Below are 19,993 nucleotides of genomic sequence, written 5' to 3'. Positions count from 1 at the left end.
GCAAGAGAACTGTGCATTTTTAGCTCACCTGTCACGTAGTGACAGGGTGAACTTTTGTGATCGCCCTTTGTCCGTCGTCCGTCTGTTCACAATTTCTTTGTTAACACGATAGAGACCACATTTTGTATTTGATTTTTTATCAAACTTGCACACAACTTGCTTGGGCATAATATCTCGGTTACTTTCGAAAACTGGCCAGATCCCATCATGAGTTTTAGAGTTATGGCCCCTTAAAGGGCCAAAATTTGCCATTTTTGGCTTGTGAACATGATAGAAACCACAGATTTCAATCAACTTTAATAAAACTTGCACACAACTTGTATGGCATAATATCTTGGTTCCTTTTGAAAACTGGCCTGATCCCATCATGGGTTCCAGAGCTATGGCTTTTGCAGCCATATAGAGACTTCATTTATGGTTTGATTTGATACAAACTTGCAAAATCTCTTCAACAACAATAAATCTTGGATTCCATGATGAATCCGTCAGAACCAATCATAGGTTCCGGAGTTATTTTATATCTGATTACCTCCCCTGATTTTAATCAAAATGGATTTATATCAATAAGTACTTATAGGACTCATTTAAAATTTCATTATTGTCATTAGTTGGACTGAGACAATCAGGGTAGATAACTATGGACTAATTTTATGTCAAATTACCTCCCTTTATTTCAAATTTAAATGAGTATATCTGCATAACTAGTAAAGATACTGATCTGAAATTTCATTTATGCCATCAGATTGACTTGGACAATCAGTGAAGATACATATTGACTGAATGTATGACAAATTACCTCCCTTTACCTTTTTATGTAAATGAATATACCTAGCAGCTTCTAATGAGATTGGTTTGAAAGGTTATTTATTTTTTCCATGGTAAGAAATAGTCGTGTTAGATAACTCTTGATTGAATATTTATCGATATGAATACTTTTCTAATATATTGTTGTAAAAGCTTGTACTCTGTATCTTCTACATGCAGATACCAATGCATGATTACCTCCCCTGATTTTTATAAAAATGGATTCATCTCAGTAAGTATTTAAAGGACTCATTTGAAATTTCATTATTGTCATTAGTTGGAATGAGACAATCAGTGTAGATAATATGAACTAATTTCATATCAAATTACCTCCCTTTGTTTCAAATTAAAATGGGTGTATCTCAGTAACCAATGAAGATACTGATTTGAAATGTCATTTATGCCATCAGATGGACTCAGACAATCAGGGTAGATAACTTTTGACTGAATTTATGACAAATTACATCCCTTTATTTTATGTAAATGAATATACCTCAGCAGCATCTAATGAAATTGGTTTTAAATGTATTTTAAGTCTTCCAGGGTAAGAAATAGTCATGCTAGTACAAAAATGCAGCATTTGAGCCTAGGACCCTCAAACTTGATATGGAGATTGACCCTGACTAGTATGTGACCCATCTATAGGTCAAAAGGGACAGTTACAAGAAATTTTTTATCCTGATATTTAATGTGTATGCCCATGTGATCTATGTCAAAACTTGATCTTATCATTAAGAGCAATGGTACTCAGGTGAGCGATATAGGGCCATCATGGCCCACTTGTTATTTTTATCCCCCAGGCATCTACTGATGCAGGAGGCATATAGTGATTGTCCTGTCTGTTCGTTCGTTTGTTCGTTCGTCCGTCCGTCCGTCCGTACGAGGTTAACCAAATGGGACCATTTCGTCTAGCATCAATACCCCTTACTAGAATGACTTGATACTAATGCAGATGTAACTTGTGACCATTCCTCATCTTCAGACATCACCTGACCTCAGTTTGACCTTGACCTCATTTTGGACTAAGGTTGCTTTATATGGGCAATCTCTTGGTTAACCAAATGGGACCGTTTCGTCTAGCATCAATACTGCTTACAAGAATGAATTGATACTAATACAGATGTAACCTGTGACCATTCCTCATCTTCAAACATCACCTGACCTCAGTTTGACCTTGACCTTGACCTCATATTGGACTTAGGTTGCTTTATATGGGCCATCTCTTGGTTAACCAAATGGGACCGTTTTGTCAAGCATCAATACCACTTACAAGAATGAATTGATACTAATACAGATGTAACCTGTGACCATTCCTCATCTTCAAACATCACCTGACCTCAGTTTGACCTTGACCTCGTTTTGGACTAAGGTTGCTTACATCGACAAGGATGCCACTGGGGGCATCAAGCATTTATTGACGCAGCTCCTTGTTAGTCCCCTACTGGTTGAAAACCAGTTTCGGGGACTATAGGAATGCACTTTTCCGTCATTCCATCCGTCCGTCCGCAATTTTGTGTCCGGTCCATAACTCTGTCATCCATGAAGGGATTTTAATATTACTTGGCACAAATGTTCCCCATGATGAGACGACGTGTCATGCACAAAACCCGAACCCCTAGCTCAAAGGTCAAGGTCACAATTGGAGGTCAAAGGTCAACAGGGCTTTTTTCCTGTCCGGTCCACAACTCTCCCATCCTTGAAGGGATTTTAGTATTACTTGGCACAAATGTTCCCCATGATGAGGTGATGTGTCATGCGCAAATCCCGGACCCCTAGCTCAAAGGTCAAGGTCACAATTGGAGGTCAAAGGTCAACAGGGCTTTTTTCCTGTCTGGTTCATAACTCTCCCATCCATGAAGAGATTTTAATATTACTTGGCACAAATGTTCCCCATGAGGAGACGACGTGTCATGCGCAAAACCTGGACCCCTAGCTTAAAGGTCAAGGTCACAATTGGAGGTCAAAGGTCAACAAGGCTTGTTTCCTGTCCGGTCCATTACTCTCCCATCTATGAAGGGATTTTAATATTACTTGGCACAAATGTACCTCATAATAAGACGATGTGTCATGCACAACTTTCAGATCCCTAGCTCAAAGGTCAATGTCACACTTAGCAGTCAAATGTTAACATAGCATGAACAGGGTCTGTTTCGTGTCCGGTCGATAACTCTGACATTCATTAAGGAATTTTAATATCACTTAGCACAAGTGTTCCCCATGATGAGACGACATGTCATGCGCAAATCCCAGACCCCTAGCTCAAAGGTCAAGGTCACAGTTGGGGGTCAAAGGTCAACAGAGTTTTTTTTCCTGTCCCGTCCATAACTCTGCCATCCATGAAGGGATTTTAATATTACTTGGCACAAATGTTCCCCATGATGAGACAACATGTCATGCGCAAAGCCCAGACCCTTAGCTCAAAGGTCAAGGTCACAATTGGAGGTCAAAGGTCACTAAGGTTTTTTCCCTGTCTGATCCAGAATTCAGTCATCCATCAAGGGATTACAATATTACTTGGCATAAATGTTTCCCATGATGAGACGACGTGTCATGCGCAACACCCAGTACCCTAGCTTAAAGGTCAAGGTCACACTTTGAGATCAAAGGTCAAGAGAATTTTTTTCCTGTCCGGTCTATAACTTTGTCATGCAAAGCAGGATTTAGATATCAGTTGGCACAAATATTCCCCTGGATGAGACAACATGTCATGCGCAAGAACCAGGTCCCTAGGTCTAAGGTCAAGGTCATATTTAGAGGTCAAAGGTCAAATTCAAGAATGACTTTGTACGGAATATTTCTTCTTCATGCATGGAGGGATTTTGATGTAACTTGGACCAAATGTTCACCACCATGAGGCATCCTTGTTTTTAGAATTACGTCCCTTTGTTGTTACTATAAATAGATTTTATTGTAACTTTCTTATTACTGGCGTTAGAGAAAAATCGAGACCACTTTTCTGTGGTACAGCATGCATGTTTCATCCAATTTTTAGGTGTTTTTTGACCTATCTCTACCTGGTAAAGAGTTACTTGTGGACTTATATTATATAGATTTTTTTTTTTTTTTTTTTTTTTTTTTTTTTTTTTTTTTAAAGATTAATTTCCCTTTGTTGTTACTATAAATAACTTACATGATAACATTTTTATAATCAACCAAAAAAATTTAATATGAAAACAACTGTAGGTTTTTATATATATAAATTTTAATCCAAGTGTTTTGTTATAACATATTGTATATATAGCAGGGGTTCCATTTGACCCGGGACCCCGGGTCCGGACCCGGGAGATTTTCAAAAGACGTTCAAACGACCCGGCAGAATACTTGCCTGTGCGTCCTTCGGGACCCGGGGCATTTTCCTTTGATAATCCTTTCTCTTATCATTAATTTCCAGCAGTAAAACTATTTCCACGATAGACACGTGTATTCAAAATAAACACTCGCGGTCATGCCCTCCTGCCTTTCTGCCTATGATCTCTGCTAAATCCCGCCTTTTCTTCTGTAGACATGCTTCGCTGATTTTTTTATCAGCAAGTTACGTCACGGCGAGTGCATAGGTAACAAGAATCAATGAAGTGTTGAAATTAATTGATAAAGCGAATCACGTGTACTGTCAAAAAGGCGCCAATTATTAAATTATCGTAAGCAGCTGATTACCGAGCATGTGAAAAGTGCCCTGCAAGGTTTTTTCATGCCAACTTTAAATCAGACCATTGTTTAGTGATCATATCGTAATTTCAACAAGAAACTTCACAAATTTTGATGAATTTGAAAGCAAAAATGAGTTTAGAATGTCCGTTCACGGGTCTAATTACACCCGATGTCATATGCATATTTCCAAAATTCCTTAATAAAAACTGACTTTCAATGCAGTTTTTAATGACAAGTAGCATCATTTTTTGAGGAACTTTCGCTGATTTATCTTAGTTTGACAAGTAAACAGAGCAAAAAGTACTTTCGATGACATTCTGAAAGTGTACCAGTATCTGGATAGTACATTTTGGATACATTTTTATTTTTTTTATAGAGTGTTCTAGCACTTTTCTGTTATTAAAAATGAAATGAAATATTGAAAAAAACCCTAATCAAAATAATATTAATTTTGATAAATATTAGTTTACAATATGAGACTATAATAATTATTATGACCTGAAACTGACATTTTTATCATGCTGTAACATGATCTTGGGTTTATTGTTTTCTTAGGTAAAGATCTACGTATTACTGTATAAAAAATATAGTCAATTATACGGACATGTTGGGACTCCTGTATTTTGGAAAAGGACCCTTCAAAATTTGGGCCCAAGGGTCCTGGGACTCTTGGGTTTTCGGGTCTAGTGGAACCCCTGTATATAGTACAATATTGTTTATACATCATTGACAGATATCAGTTCATTATGTTATATTGCAGTAGAGAAAATTAGGTGCCTTCCAGTAGGGGACTTTGTATTGCATGGCAATACTTCATTCACTTGTTATTTCTGTTTCAGACTTCATTTGCAGTCAGTACACAAAGTTTAAAGAAATTTGGTCCATGGGAAAGACCAGGACTTTGCGGTATCATTTTGTCATGTTCATAGTTTGCAACAGCCTCTACATTGACATGGGAAAAAAATTTTCTCACAGAAAGAATTTCTTCTTTAAACTTTTTTAACTGATAGTCAGTGATAGAGAATCAAATCAAAAACAGAAATACGAAATAAAACAAACCCAGTGCTAGCCCTGGCCATCATAAATTAATAGCCACATTTTTTTCCGGGAAAAAATTAATAGACTGATTTGGCACGAGCGTAATTCGCATGCGCTTTCACATTTCAATGAAGCTAGGCTAAGATTCTCCCTAAGCTAATATAAGGGAGAAGTGACAAGATTTTAGGGAAAATGTAAAATAGTTTAATGCCATGACATGCAAGTTGAAAAAGGAACTAAATATGCTTAATATAATGTTACAAATTTTATTATTTCCTGTCTTTGTTTAAGTCTATTGATTTAAAGTAAATAACAAATTCACTCAAAATGTCAGTGGTTCTGTTTGTTTTCTTTTCCTTGTTAACCTTGTGAATTTAATGTGATTAAACTGCAAATTAAAGTGTTGTTTTTTTTTCACTCTTGCAATGATTGCCCAAACCAAGAAAACCCTTTGAATACAAATACAATTTAAAAAAAAAGTTAATTCCATATCAGCAAAAAAAATCAACTCCCAGTGCTTAATGCACTCAAAGTCACAGTCACTTTAAATAACAGGTGTTATGCTGGTTCTGAACTAAATTAAACATGTCAATAGCAGTGACATCACTATGACATCACATGGAATACACGTCTTCTTTGATCTGCTGGTGTCTTCTTTGATCTGTTGATGTCGGCACACATTAAAAAAAAAACAGTTGTCAAACAAGTTAAACCCAGTTTCTTATGGCAGGTGTCAAAAATTTGGGCAATTTAAGTTACGTTATTTAAGTCACAGAAAGTGTCAGTGATAATATTGTTTTTAAAGTCTTGGTTTTGAAAACTACAAGTAAAATTAAGTGGATTTAAGGAAATTACTGAGCCAGTCAAGGTAAGATCTTTCTTAAGGTCAAAAAAAAGAATGTGTAAGCTAAAATCCCTACTGTTAATTAGTGCTTGCCCGTGGAAAAACGGAATGCAAAAACGCACTTGTCCGCCGTCTGAAAGTCTCCAGTCGGACATAGGAATTCCACATCTGAAGGAATTATGTTTAATTAATTTGTTTGTTTGGTAATTAATGGCGATTAAATGATCAAGGATAAAGTGATGATAATTGTTGCTTTAAACTTCCATACATGCGGATCAATTAGTGAAGTATACCTCGTTGGCGATAAACAAATGTGTCACCGTTTAGAAGGGGTAATTATGCCTGTGGGCAAATACACTTCCTGCTACCGACTTCGCACGTTTTTGTCGATAAAACTACGTATGTTCCAACAGTTTACCATGTTTACGGACATATTTTTGCAATATTTTTTTTGTAGCATTTTTATAAATTAATCGCCATTTTCTATCGCCAAGAATTGCGTTTTAATCGACACTTTAATAAAATAATCGCCATTTGGCGATAATGTCGATTGGCAGCGCGAGCACTGAAACCATAGGAACCCAGCCTTGGTCATGAATTATCTGCCCTTGAAAGGCGGAAAATACTGAAAAAATCTACTTTCAAGGGCAGATAATTTAATTCAAGATTGAGCCTCGGTACCTATGATTTTTGATACATATTTCCGTTTTAAACTTGATTCTCAGTCGGTACACAAAGTTTAAAGAAATTCTGCCCGTAGGAAAAATTTTGCCCTAAATACATATATGCAACTGTGACATTTACCCTTAAGCTGACGTGTATTTCTTTAAAATTCAGAAAATGTAATACTTTTCATTCAGCCTTTTAGATATTGTGCAAAACAATTATACTTAATTTATAAATAGGGTTTGGTACTTGAAATCAGGATGTTGAATCTTTACATACTTTTAGGAAAGCTATATTGAACCAACTCCCGCAGCAGTCGGCACTAGCCAGTACACCATTCACTCCAGCATCAGGGGTGAAGAGGATGGACATAAATAGTAAGATCCTATTGTATATAATATCTGTAATAGAAGTACTGTGAAATCACTTGTTGGCGAAGAATTCAGTTAATTGTTTGGACCAAAACATCTATTACCTGTTTGTGGCTTTTGAATATAGAATTGTTTTTATATATATTTTTAGCTCACCTGTCACAAAGTGACAAGGTGAGCTTTTGTGATCGCGCGGTGTCCGTCGTCCGTCCGTGCGTCCATCCGTAAACTTTTGCTTGTGACCCCTCTAGAGGTCACATTTTTCATGGGATCTTTATGAAAGTTGGTCAGAATGTTCATCTTGATGATATCTAGGTCAAGTTCGAAACTGGGTCACCTGCCATCAAAAACAAGGTCAGTAGGTCTAAAAATAGAAAAACCTTGTGACCTCTCTAGAGGCCATAAATTTCACAAGATCTTCATGAAAATTGGTCAGAATGTTCACCTAGATGATATCTAGGTCAAGTTCGAAACTGGGTCACGTGCCTTCAAAAACTAGGTCAGTAGGTCTAAAAATAGAAAAACCTTGTGACCTCTCTAGCGGCCATATATTTCGTAAGATCTTCATGAAAATTGGTCAGAATGTTCACCTTGATGATATCTAGGTCAAGTTCGAAAGTGGGTCACATGCCATAAAAAACTAGGTCAGTAGGTCAAATAATAGAAAAACCTTGTGACCTCTTTAAAGGCCATATTTTTCATGGGATCTGTATGAAAGTTGGTCTGAATGTTCGTCTTGATGATATCTAGGTCAAGTTCGGAACTGGGTCAACTGTGGTCAAAAACTAGGTCAGTAGGTCTAAAATTATTAAAATCTTTTGACCTCTCTAGAGGCCATATTTTTCAATGGATCTTCATGAAAATTGATCTGAATGTTCACCTTGATGATATCTAGGTCAATTTCAAAACTGGGTCACGTGCGGTCAAAAACTAGGCCAGTAGGTATAAAAATAGAAAAACCTTGTGACCTCCCTAGAGGCCATATTTTTCATGAGATCTTCATGAAAATTAATGAGAATGTTCACCTTGATGATATCTAAGTAAAGTTCAAAACAGGGTCACGTGCCTTCGAAAACTAGGTCAATAGGTCAAATAATAGAAAAACCTTGTGACCTCTCTAGAGACCATATTTTTCAATGGATTTTCATGAAAATTGGTCAGAATTTTTATCTTGATAATATCTAGGTCAGGTTCAAAACTGGGTCAGTCACATGAGCTCAAAAACTAGGTCACTGTGTCAAATAATAGAAAAAACGACGTCACACTCAAAACTGGGTCATGTGGGAAGAGGTGAGCGATTCAGGACCATCATGGTCCTCTTGTTTTATTAAATGTTGATTGTTGCAACCACACAATCCTCGAAAATTTCCCCCACCCCACACATACACACCATAAGAATTCTGTGATCTTCATTTGTAATCCCTTGACCATCGTTAGTGAATTCAAGCCCATTTTGCTATGAGAAAGTCATCCATTTACCTTGTGGACATTCGGTGTTTCTACCAAGGAAACTTCTTCAGTACTCTTTAAAAGCTAGAAAGTCACTATAAGACCTAAACTAAGTTGCTTTAATTGTTAACTTACCAGTTTAATAATTATATTTGATAGTAAATTACTCTGTAAACTTGTGATAATTATCTCTTGAATAATCAGAAAATGTTTGTAATGCAGGCATAAAGCGAGGTTTACATGATACCCCCAGTATGCCACCGCGGCCGTACCAGACACCGAGGCACAGTATGAAAACACCAAGGAAAAAGCTGACACTTTTCAGTCCTGCCAGTACCACAAAGAAAAAGAGGTATTCTTACACATACATATTCATTCTCCAAGAATGCGTCTAGGATTGATTTTCATTTTTAGCTCACCTGTCACAAAGTGACAAGGTGAGCTTTTGTGATCGCGCGGTGTCCGTCGTCCGTGCGTGCGTGCGTCCGTCCGTAAACTTTTGCTTGTGACCACTCTAGAGGTCGCATTTTTCATGGGATCTTTATGAAAGTTGGTCAGAATGTTCATCTTGATGATATCTAGGTCAAGTTCGAAACTGGGTCACGTGCCTTCAAAAACTAGGTCAGTAGGTCTAAAAATAGAAAAACCTTGTGACCTCTCTAGAGGCCATATATTTCACAAGATCTTCATGAAAATTGGTCAGAATGTTCACCTTGATGATATCTAGGTCAGGTTCGAAACTGGGTCACGTGCCTTCAAAAACTAGGTCAGTAGGTCTAAAAATAGAAAAACCTTGTGACCTCTCTAGAGGCCATATATTTCACAAGATCTTCATGAAAGTTGGTCAGAACGTTCATCTTGATGATATCTAGGTCAAGTTCGAAAGTGGGTCACGTGCCATCAAAAACTAGGTCAGTAGGTCAAATAATAGAAAAACCTTGTGACCTCTCTAAAGGCCACATTTTTCATGGGATCTGTATGAAAGTTGGTCAGAATGTTCATCTTGATGATACCTAGGTCTAGTTCGAAACTGGGTCACGTGCAGTCAAAAACTAGGTCAGTAGGTCTAAAAATAGAAAAACCTTGTGACCTCTCTAGAGGCCATATATTTCATGAGATCTTCATGAAAATTGGTCAGAATGTTCACCTTGATGATATCTAGGTCAAGTTCGAAAGTGGGTCACGTGCCATCAAAAACTAGGTCAGTAGGTCAAAAAATAGAAAAGCCTTGTGACCTCTCTAGAGGCCATATTTTCCATGGGATCTGTATGAAAGTTGGTCTGAATGTTCATCTTGATGATATCTAGGTCAATTTTGAAAGTGGGTCACGTGCCATCAAAAACTAGGTCAGTAGGTCAAATAATAGAAAAACCTTGTGACCTCTCTAAAGGCCATATTTTTCATGGGATCTGTATGAAAGTTGGTCTGAATGTTCATCTTGATGATATCTAGGTCAAGTTCGAAACAGGGTCATGTGCGGTCAAAAACTAGGTCAGTAGGTCTAAAAATAGAAAAACCTTGTGACCTCTCTAGAGGCCATACTTATGAATGGATCTCCATAAAAATTGGTCAGAATGTTCACCTTGATGATATCTAGGTCAAGTTTGAAACTGGGTCACGTGCCTTAAAAAACTAGGTCAGTAGGTCAAATAATAAAAAAAAACCTTGTGACCTCTCTAGAGGCCATACTTTTCATGGGATCTGTATGAAAGTTGGTCTGAATGTTCATCTTGATGATATCTAGGTAAGTTTCGAAACTGGGTCACGTGCGGTCAAAAACTAGGCCAGTAGGTATAAACATAGAAAAACCTTGTGACCTCTCTAGAGGCCATACTTTTCATGGGATCTGTATGAAAGTTGGTCTGAATGTTCACCTTGATGATATCTAGGTAAGTTTCGAAACTGGGTCACATGCGGTCAAAAACTAGGCCAGTAGGTATAAAAATAGAAAAACCTTGTGACCTCTCTAGAGGCCATATTTTTCATGAGATCTTCATGAAAATTAGTGAGAATGTTCACCTTGATGATATCTAGATAAAATTCAAAACAGGGTCACGTACCTTCGAAAACTAGGCCAATAGGTCAAATAATAGAAAAACCTTGTGACCTCTCTTGAGACCATAGTTTTCAATGGATCTTCTTGAAAATTGGTCAGAATTTTTATCTTGATAATATCTAGGTCAAGTTCAAAACTGGGTCACATGAGATCAAAAACTAGGTCACTATGTCAAATAATAGAAAAAACGACTTCATACTCAAAACTGGGTCATGTGGGAAGAGGTGAGCGATTCAGGACCATCATGGTCCTCTTGTTTGAATCTCGTATCTTGTATTTGTTTATCTGGAATATTTGGTTCAAGGTGTACAGAATTCTGTCTGAAAGATGCAAGGTCACATTGAAAAGAATTAGAGCCTTCAGTTTTCACTAATCGGAACTTAACAACTGTGCGCAGTCATCATGACTTGTATGAAATCAAATACAAATACTGGTACATTTGACCACAAGAAAGTAAAATAGCCAATATAAATAAATGCGTAAAAAAAATTCATTAAAAAATATAGATAAACAACTGCATGAAGGTATCTTGAAGTACCTTAGTTTAAATCTTCAATGTTCAATGTAACCTATCTGTTTGTAAATTGCGTGTAATTTGAAAACATTCAAATTCTGTCCTTTCTTTTTGAAGTACTAACATATTTTTTGCATTTAACATCATTTGACAATTTTGTACTCTTAAAATTTGTGTTTACTAACTTCAGTAAATAAAGGGCTGAAGCTGGGATTAATTTCGTGATTGTTTGGGAAACAGCCAAAACTATTGTCCCACAGTATGGTATGGGCATTTAGATTTTCTTATCCCATTGGGGCGAGAGTTTCAAAATTTCCTGCTACCTCAAGAAAACAAGTTTTGACCGTTCTCAAAACAGTCGTGAAAAATATTTTAAAGTATCTATCTGAGTTCTGTTCTAATTTTAAACAAATTTTTGGAATCCTGTAGCATAAAAGTGTTTTTTTGATAATCTAGACATCTAAAAAGCTTCAAACAGTTTGGTTGATGAAATGTTTTGACAGCTGATTTACAAACAATACTGTGAAATCATTAATATTCGTGGGGGACTAAATTTTGTGGATTACGTGGTTGAGTCAATCCATGAAATTTAATCCCAGCGAACAAGTAAAATTCCCCTTCATTTTTGTTCAAAAATTGAAATCCATGAATTCATATTCCAACGAAATTGTGGTTTTGACCAAAACCACGAAATTTCATGCCCAGGAAATTAAATGATTTTACAGTACTTTTAAGGAGAAGTGGAAAAATTCCAGTGCCTGCTTTGCTGCAGATTGTCTGATATTTCTTCTTATTTCTGTTCTATTTTAGGGCTATGTTTTCATTGTGCTCAGTAGGTTATTTTAACAAATATTAATCTTAGTTGTATACTACAAAATACATAAAGGTCCATATCATATATTATCCTCTCAGACTTAAAATTCTCATATATATAGCTTGGTTTAGAACTGTATTGTAGATATAACAGCTTTTTACTCATTAAATGTAGCTACCTCTCTGCAGTGCAACTTGTAAAATTTCAGTGACAGATACAGTGACATCATTGATTTTCGTGGGCAACTAATTTTTGTGGGTTTCATGGTTGCATCAAATTAAACCCAGAACAAGAAAAGTTCCCATTGTTTAATCCTGATAAATGGAAATCCACAAGTTCATTTACAAGCAAAACAGCCAGTTTGGGCAGTACCATGAAGTTCTTTACCCATGAAATTAAGTGATGTCACAATGTCCAAGTTAAATGGCACCTCCACTGTAGCGCACCAGGTTAACTGGTAGTGCAAGAGACAAAGTGAACTGTGGGATTGTTACTTCCATCCCCTTGTAAGGAGAAGCAGATTTTGACAGAAGACAATATGTCTGAAGTCCTTGTCCTCACTTGAGGAAGTTGTCCCAATTTTATGAGAACAAGTCTGTACTGATACAAAATCCAGGAACACTGGTTATGTTTACTAACTAATATCCCATAACTGATATACATTTGAAAGGTTTGTTTAATAAACCCATGTGTAATAGCCAGGTGCTGTAAACTTTGTTCCATCAATGACATTCAAAATGTCTATGACTAGAAAATGTTCACTATTTTACCTTGTAGATACATTAACTTTTATGGCCCAAAACAGTCAAATTAAAACCAAACTGTGCGCATAAACCGAGAATGTGACTGTGCACATGTATCAAAACTGAACATTAATCCAAATTGTCAACATAAATCAAAACTGTGAACATATACCAGTAATTGTTAAATAAAGTATTATGATGAGTGGAGTTAATGGTGGGGAAATATGCAAAGATATACCAATTGGCAGTGTTGTAGTTGCCTGTTAGGTTGGTGTTGGTTTATAAAATTTTTATACTCTTATATATTCACATCTGTTCATGATCAGGCATTCTCCTTACAAGTTCAGCTTGAAAATGAGGGGAAAGAAATTTTAATAATTTGAACTCATTTTGTTTGGTCACAATCGGATAAAAGTAAAAAAAAAAATCTACCATATGTTCATTTGATAAGGAGAAAGTCTGATTGCTATTGTTTCATCATGTATCATTCATTGTTCATTCATCACCAGGTATTCATCAACAACGAACCTATCGTTAAACTCGGCCGGTAAGAAAGCAGGAAAATCTAAAGGAATATTTCGCCGACTGAGTGGGAGCAAAGGGGATCAGGTAGTGTATTCAGTCATTGTTGTGAATATATACTCCATATAAATTGAATAAAACGAGGTTAGGGGCCTGCCAAGCTTAGTGATTAAAGTTGCTGATTTTGAATGCCTTGCCCATCACCACTGTAGGTTAGAATCCTTGCTTGGGCTGTAGAATTCTTCCATGTGAGGAAGCCATCTAGCTGGGTTACAGAGGGTTTGTGGCTTTACCCAGGTGCTTGCTTGTGTCTGAAATAATAGAAATGTACCAGAATGGGCACATAGGGTCTCTTCCAATGCTGCAAAGTCATTATATAACCTATAACTGTGTTGGTGTTACTCTAAACCCAACAAAAACAAAAGGAACTAGTGCACTATGTTGCTGCCATTTAATCTGCTGTGTGTTCAAAACTCTCTTAGGGTGTAGATTTCTTCCATGTGGAAAAGACATCCAGCTGCCTTACAGAATGACTGTGGTTCTATCCCAGTGTCCACTATTGCCTGAAAAAGTCTCAACGGGCTGCCTAGGGTCTTCAGTGAATGGTGAAGTGCCATTTGACCTAAAATTGTGTTTGTTGTGACTTTAAACTGAATAAGTATGAAAGTGGTTTAACATAGCTCTGGCCAACTGTTGATGGTCTTGACATTGTTGCATTTTTTCATATAATTATGAAAATGTCATGGTCAGTGATACTGTTCATTTCCAAAGAAATATAGATATAATTAAAATAAAGTTTAATAAGAATCTTTAAAAATATCAGTGTTGATGCAAATTTTTTAGGCTGACATTTTGATATTTAAGTATCCATTCCATGCACACTGTATTGGCATAATTATATAATACTGTAGATGCATTCTTTTAGCTTTATAAATATATAATGCTTGCTTGATACTTGGGCTGGGTACCGGTATATTTATAAAGCATTTAAAGTATTTTACTACAGTGAAACACCACTCTGGAGCCCAGATTTAATTGAGCACAAGGGATCATCCCAGCAAGTCTATGGCAGTTTTCCTTAAATTTTCTATTTTTAGTTCGACTTTTTGAAGAAAAAATAGAGCTGTTGCACTCACGTCGCCGTTGCTGTTGGTTAAAGGTTTTGATAAAGTGAAATATCTCTGTTTCTATCAAAGCTATTGACTTGAAACTTAGAATAGTCATGTACTATCACATTCTACAGTCTACACCAGGAGAAACAATCCTCATAACTCTGTCTTGAATTTTGACGGAGTTATGTCCCTTTTTAACTTATTAAAGTTTTTGATAAAGTCAAATATCTCAGTTTCTATCAATGCTTTTGATTTGAAACTTAAAATAGTTTGTAAATATCAAAGTCTACACCAGGAGAAACAATCCCCATAATTCTGGTTTGAATTTTGACAGAGTTATGCCCCTTTTTAACTTCGGATTTTTTTGGTTGAAGTTTTATAAAGGTTTGGCGAAGCTCTAATTCAGAGTCAAGCATTGAGAAAAGTCGAGCGTGCTGTCTTACGGACAGCTCTTGTTAGATTGCTCAAAACCATGAATACTGGTAACTCTTAGCATTTCACTCATTCCACTGTAACCACAAGCCATTGGTGTTTTGCTGTACTATAAAACTATATCTTGGTTATCTGTATGTTTTAAATTACTTCTACCTTTTACTAATGCATGCTAAAATACTTTAATATTCTTGCTGTTTTGAAACTTGAACTAATAAAGTAAAATCTACATGTACAATCTGTCCATATTTTTATATAAATTATTATTATTACGTTACACATAAATAAATTACATTTTGCATGCCGGCTAGCTTTAGCAATGTTAATTTTTTGCGGCCATGATGGTGCACCAATTATTCACCAAACAAAATTAAATTACTATTTTAAGTCACCTTTTCCCTCCCTAGTCTTCCGTGGGGAAATGTTAATTAATTTATTTAATTGTGGCGGTCAGCTGAACGAAATAGAGAACATTAACTGTCGAATCACTATTCAACTTTTGAATTTATTTTTATTATTTATTATTCAAAGGAAATTATAACATAGAATATGTAATATTTAAATGAGCCGCGCCATGAGAAAACATAGTGGCTTTGCGACCAGCACGGATCCAGACCAGCCTGCGCATCCGCGCAGTCTGGTCAGGATCCTTGCTGTTCGCTTTCAAAACCTATAGCAGTTAGGGAAACCATTAGCGAACAGCATGGATCCTGACCAGACTGCGCAAATGCGCAGGCTGGTCTGGATCCATGCTGGTCGCAAAGCCACTAAGTTGGTTTTCCCATGGCACGGCTCAAATGAAACGAGGACTAGTGTCATTGTATTATTTGTATGTTTTCAGGCGTTCCCAGCACAGAAAGCTGTCAATCGTCAGCAGATCGGTCACCGTTTAGCCACAAGTCCCTCTTCAACAACCAGTGCAACATCAGTTCAGAGTACAAGTTCTTGTAACCAACAATCCAGCAAAAACATCACCGATGATTCCCCAATTGCAGCCATTGCTCAAAACTCATTTTCTGCTTCAATGTGTGAACAGTCTATTATTTCTACATATGATGATGAAAGTAGGTCGCTTAATGAAGGTTTCATTATGAATGAAGAAAAGGAGGGCGACATTACTCGGATCATGTCAGAACCAGCTATTGCCGGTTCTCATGAAGCAGGGGAGTATGTAATGTTAGATGACATGATAATGGCACAAGAAAGCGTTTCTGATTCTACTTTCCTCAGTTCCAGAAGTAATGAGACGCCAAGGGGTCACAGCAGGTCTTTTTCTGTGGATAGTACTTTAGATGGAAGTACAAGAAAATCCAGCCTCAGACGAGGCGGACCAAATTCTATAAAAGTTGGACTTCTGCAAGGAGATCAAAGTGAAGTAAGCAAATTGCGGAGAAGTTTTGGACTTGATAAATCAGATATAGGTTATCCTATACCTGTAAGTGTTGCTAATGTTGACGATGAAGACCAATATGTACAACTAGATAATAGTTTCGATTTGTTAAATACACGACCAAAACAAGACACTGTGGAAAATCAAAATGATAACGTTGAAGAGACTGATAATAGTTCACCTGGATCAGTGTCAAGGTGTAAGTCAACAGTTAGTTCAACGAGTTTGGCTTCAAATGGAGGCAAAAATGTACAAGATGGGTACGAATGTGATGATGAATCAGAGGCTGGATTCTCTTCGATACCTAGTGAGACTGCTGTTTTTGAATCTAAAATGATACTACACAAGGACATGGATGACCAAGATTATAAAGGAGAAGGTAATGTTTCAGAGGAAATCAGGAAGACATTGGCACAGCAGAAGCAGGAAAGTAAAGATAGTTTGCTGAGTGAAGCATCATCCACCATGTCGCCGATCATGTCCTTCAAAGAGCGAGAACTAACAAGATCAATTTCTGCAGACAGTGGGAAGGGATCAATGTGTGAAGAACCCAGAGAGGAGAGCGGTAATGTCACACTAGATTCCATCTCAAGCTCTGTAATAGACAAAGACAGTCCGGTTATAAAGTTAGAATCAAAGGAAATATCAGATCAGCTGGACAGTGAGGTTAAGATGGAAGTAGATATGACAGATGCCACAGGCACTGATGATACACATTTAGGGCAAGATTTGAATGCTAGTGGCGAAAATATCTCAAAACAAACTTTAATTCACCAGAAATCTGTTTCATCTCAAGATCTTAAAAGAGAAGAGAAAACACCAACTAGAGTCTCCAGATCCAAGAGCTTGCTTGAAACCAGTATATCACAGAGGAAAAACAATGCTAAACCCAATCTGCAGATCTCTGCAGAAACTCACAAACTACTTGCTAGAGCTGGTTACATTAAAGAACAAAAGGATGAAAATCCAAAGCCAGACTTCGATGATTTCATAGTACCAGGTTCTTTTCCTTTCATTAAACAGGCCGAGACATTGAATCCAAGGAGAGAAAGCATCATTGCCTTACAGAAAAATAATGCTGGTAAAGTGAAGAGTAACGTGCAGCAATTTGACCGTATTACTGGAAGTGCAGTGAAATCAGAAATAGAATCCAGACATGCATCCCCGTTCAGATTTCCCAATTCAACTTCACGTAAACGAGGCACAGCACGTCTAAGAATACCACCTGTGTTTAACAAGTCAGATCTAGAAACTAGCGTAAATTCAGATCACTTTAATACATCTAAGGATAAAATATCAGCTGGGACTGCCTTATTGCCGATTTCTACTCAGCTAATCAAACCATCAGACCCCGATTTTAATTTGAATGATGTTGCCGAAAGTAAAAAAAGTGGACTTAAACGCAAACCAAGTATTTATCATGCTGAAAAGGGAGGGATTGTTCCTCCTTTAAATAAGTCAAGAAATATCAGTGGAAGTCTAGATATAACAACAGAATCAATTGAAGATACAGCATCAGGTTTTGGAAATGACATTTCTTGTGATAAATTAGACGATACAGTTTTTATGGAAAGCTTAAAAGGGAAATCTGGATTTCTGGGAGGAGTAAGTCTAGATCTTGACCAGTCATTACAAGACACTATAAATGATGTATGTACTCCGCGCTGTGAAAGGGTTCAGCGTACTTCAGATAAAGAAAACAGTGAACAAACTTCGGTGAAGAAAATGCCCGAATTGAAACCATCAATTTTAACAACACCTGTAACACTAGATTCTATGACATTTAGAACGGCTTCTAATAAAACACCAGTTGATATAATTAAATCGGTTAAATCACCAAGGTCGCCCATCAAACCTCTGAAAAGGCTTGGATCTTCGCCACATTCGCCAAGAAGTAAAGTAATGCGGTCTCCTAAACTTGTTAAAAGTAACAGACGTTCCTTGTTGTCAACAATACCACAACAGAATGAAGATTTTGAAAATCTTTAAAGCAGGTTTAATAAATAGAAGATTTACAGTGTATGAAACACTAAAAAGATCACTTAAATTGCTTTCGAACCTTGTTATAAATAACACTTTTTTATAAGATGTCAAAAAAACAATAATGGCCAGTACGTTTGAAATTTTTAATATAAGATTAAGACATTAAGTAACGGAAACTTTTACGACAAACTGGTCATTTTGTGGATAAATCAAAGGTTTATAAGTCTGAAAGTCATGCAAAATACTAAGACATACTTTCACATTTTGTTGGTCATATATTGAAACTTGTGCATGTATTGTTATTGTCTGTCATATGGAGCAGGCTGGTGTTGCAGATGGCATTTGTTTGGCAATATCCCATATACAAATACATATTGTTATTGCCATGAATGAAATGAAAATTTACAGTACTAGTCTTGTGGTGTTATGTAGTAGGTAAGGCTACTGTCATTTTCGTCTGTATTTAGGAGATTTTAACAAGATTTTATTGAGGAGTTGTGTATGTTTTGATTTGTATACTTGTAAGAACTCAAAGAGAAGATTATAGATGTTAAAAATTCATTTTTATTTTTTAAGAATTTTTTGTTTCATCTGAATAATGCCATCTTTTGATGTTTTGCTTATTCCACTTAGAAGTAAAGAAATGCATGTTTTCAGAAACTTATTCTGTGAATAGATATCAGAATTTTGCATGTAAAAAGGTCTAACAGATAGTCACTACTTGACATACTGAATTCACAGTCAAGAATATAGAGGTTATAAGACATTGAGTTTGGAGACCAGTCTTGGAATTCATTCGTTCTATTGTCAGTTTAAAAATTTTGTTTTGAAAAAAACATGAAATGCCAGTGACGAGACAATGGAAAGAATATAACGATTTTATTATCTCGACCTCAGTAGCACATGTCCTTCCATAGTATATTTCATTAGGGCTTTGCGGCCGAGAGGGAACCAGAACAGGGCACATCTATACTGTTCATCCACACATACATACTGTTTATCCACACATCCATACTGTTTATCCACACATACATACTGATTATTAGTTTCAGCACTTATTCTCGTATGCAAAGGCGCTGTTTTGGAGGTTATCACATTTTGTTGAAGAATGAAAAGTAGAGTTAATATGTCTTTCATGTGAGCAAATGGATGAAATAGGGAAGCATTATTTCATGCCTCATGTGTGGCGCCAATTATGGTAGGTTGACCTCGTCTGCTTGTAACCATCCATTAAAAGCGTTAAAATACAGGAAGTAACTGATCCTGCAGAATGATTTGAGCCGTGCCATGGGAAAACCAACATAGTGGCTTTGCGACCAGCATGGATCCAGACCAGCCTGCGCATCTGCACATCTGGTCAGGATCCATGCTGTTCGCTTTCAAAGCCTATTATAATTAGAGAAATGGTTAGTGAACAGGATGGATCCTGACCAGACTGCGCGGATGCGCAGGCTGGTCTGGATCCATGCTGGTCACAAAGCCACTATGTTGGTTTTCTCATGGCACGGCTCATTTAGTAGTGTCTAGACATCTAGTGAGATATTCTATGCCCTTAATATTTGATACAGTTTGTGTGAATTTAATTGTAACATTGTTCTGTTATATCA

At 36.7% G+C, this 19,993-nt stretch overlaps 1 protein-coding gene across 1 annotated transcript in view; it reads left to right on the top strand.

The window, feature by feature from the left end:
* LOC123536882 (uncharacterized) overlaps positions 1–19,682 on the top strand; it is a 33,977-nt gene extending 14,295 nt beyond the window's left edge. The window contains exons 7-10 of the mRNA XM_045320377.2: positions 7,286–7,377; positions 9,043–9,172; positions 13,457–13,556; positions 15,855–19,682. Of these exons, the coding sequence (XP_045176312.2) occupies positions 7,286–7,377; positions 9,043–9,172; positions 13,457–13,556; positions 15,855–18,392 (2,860 nt within the window). The 3' untranslated portion in view covers positions 18,393–19,682. The remainder of the gene's footprint in view (positions 1–7,285; positions 7,378–9,042; positions 9,173–13,456; positions 13,557–15,854) is intronic.
* Positions 19,683–19,993: the final 311 nt, after the last annotated feature.

The sequence above is a fragment of the Mercenaria mercenaria genome, chromosome 1 (assembly GCF_021730395.1).
Source record: "Mercenaria mercenaria strain notata chromosome 1, MADL_Memer_1, whole genome shotgun sequence".
In the NCBI taxonomy this organism is placed as follows: domain Eukaryota; kingdom Metazoa; phylum Mollusca; class Bivalvia; order Venerida; family Veneridae; genus Mercenaria; species Mercenaria mercenaria.
Note: the sequence above shows the minus strand (reverse complement) of the source record. Positions and strands in the feature narration are given on the sequence as shown.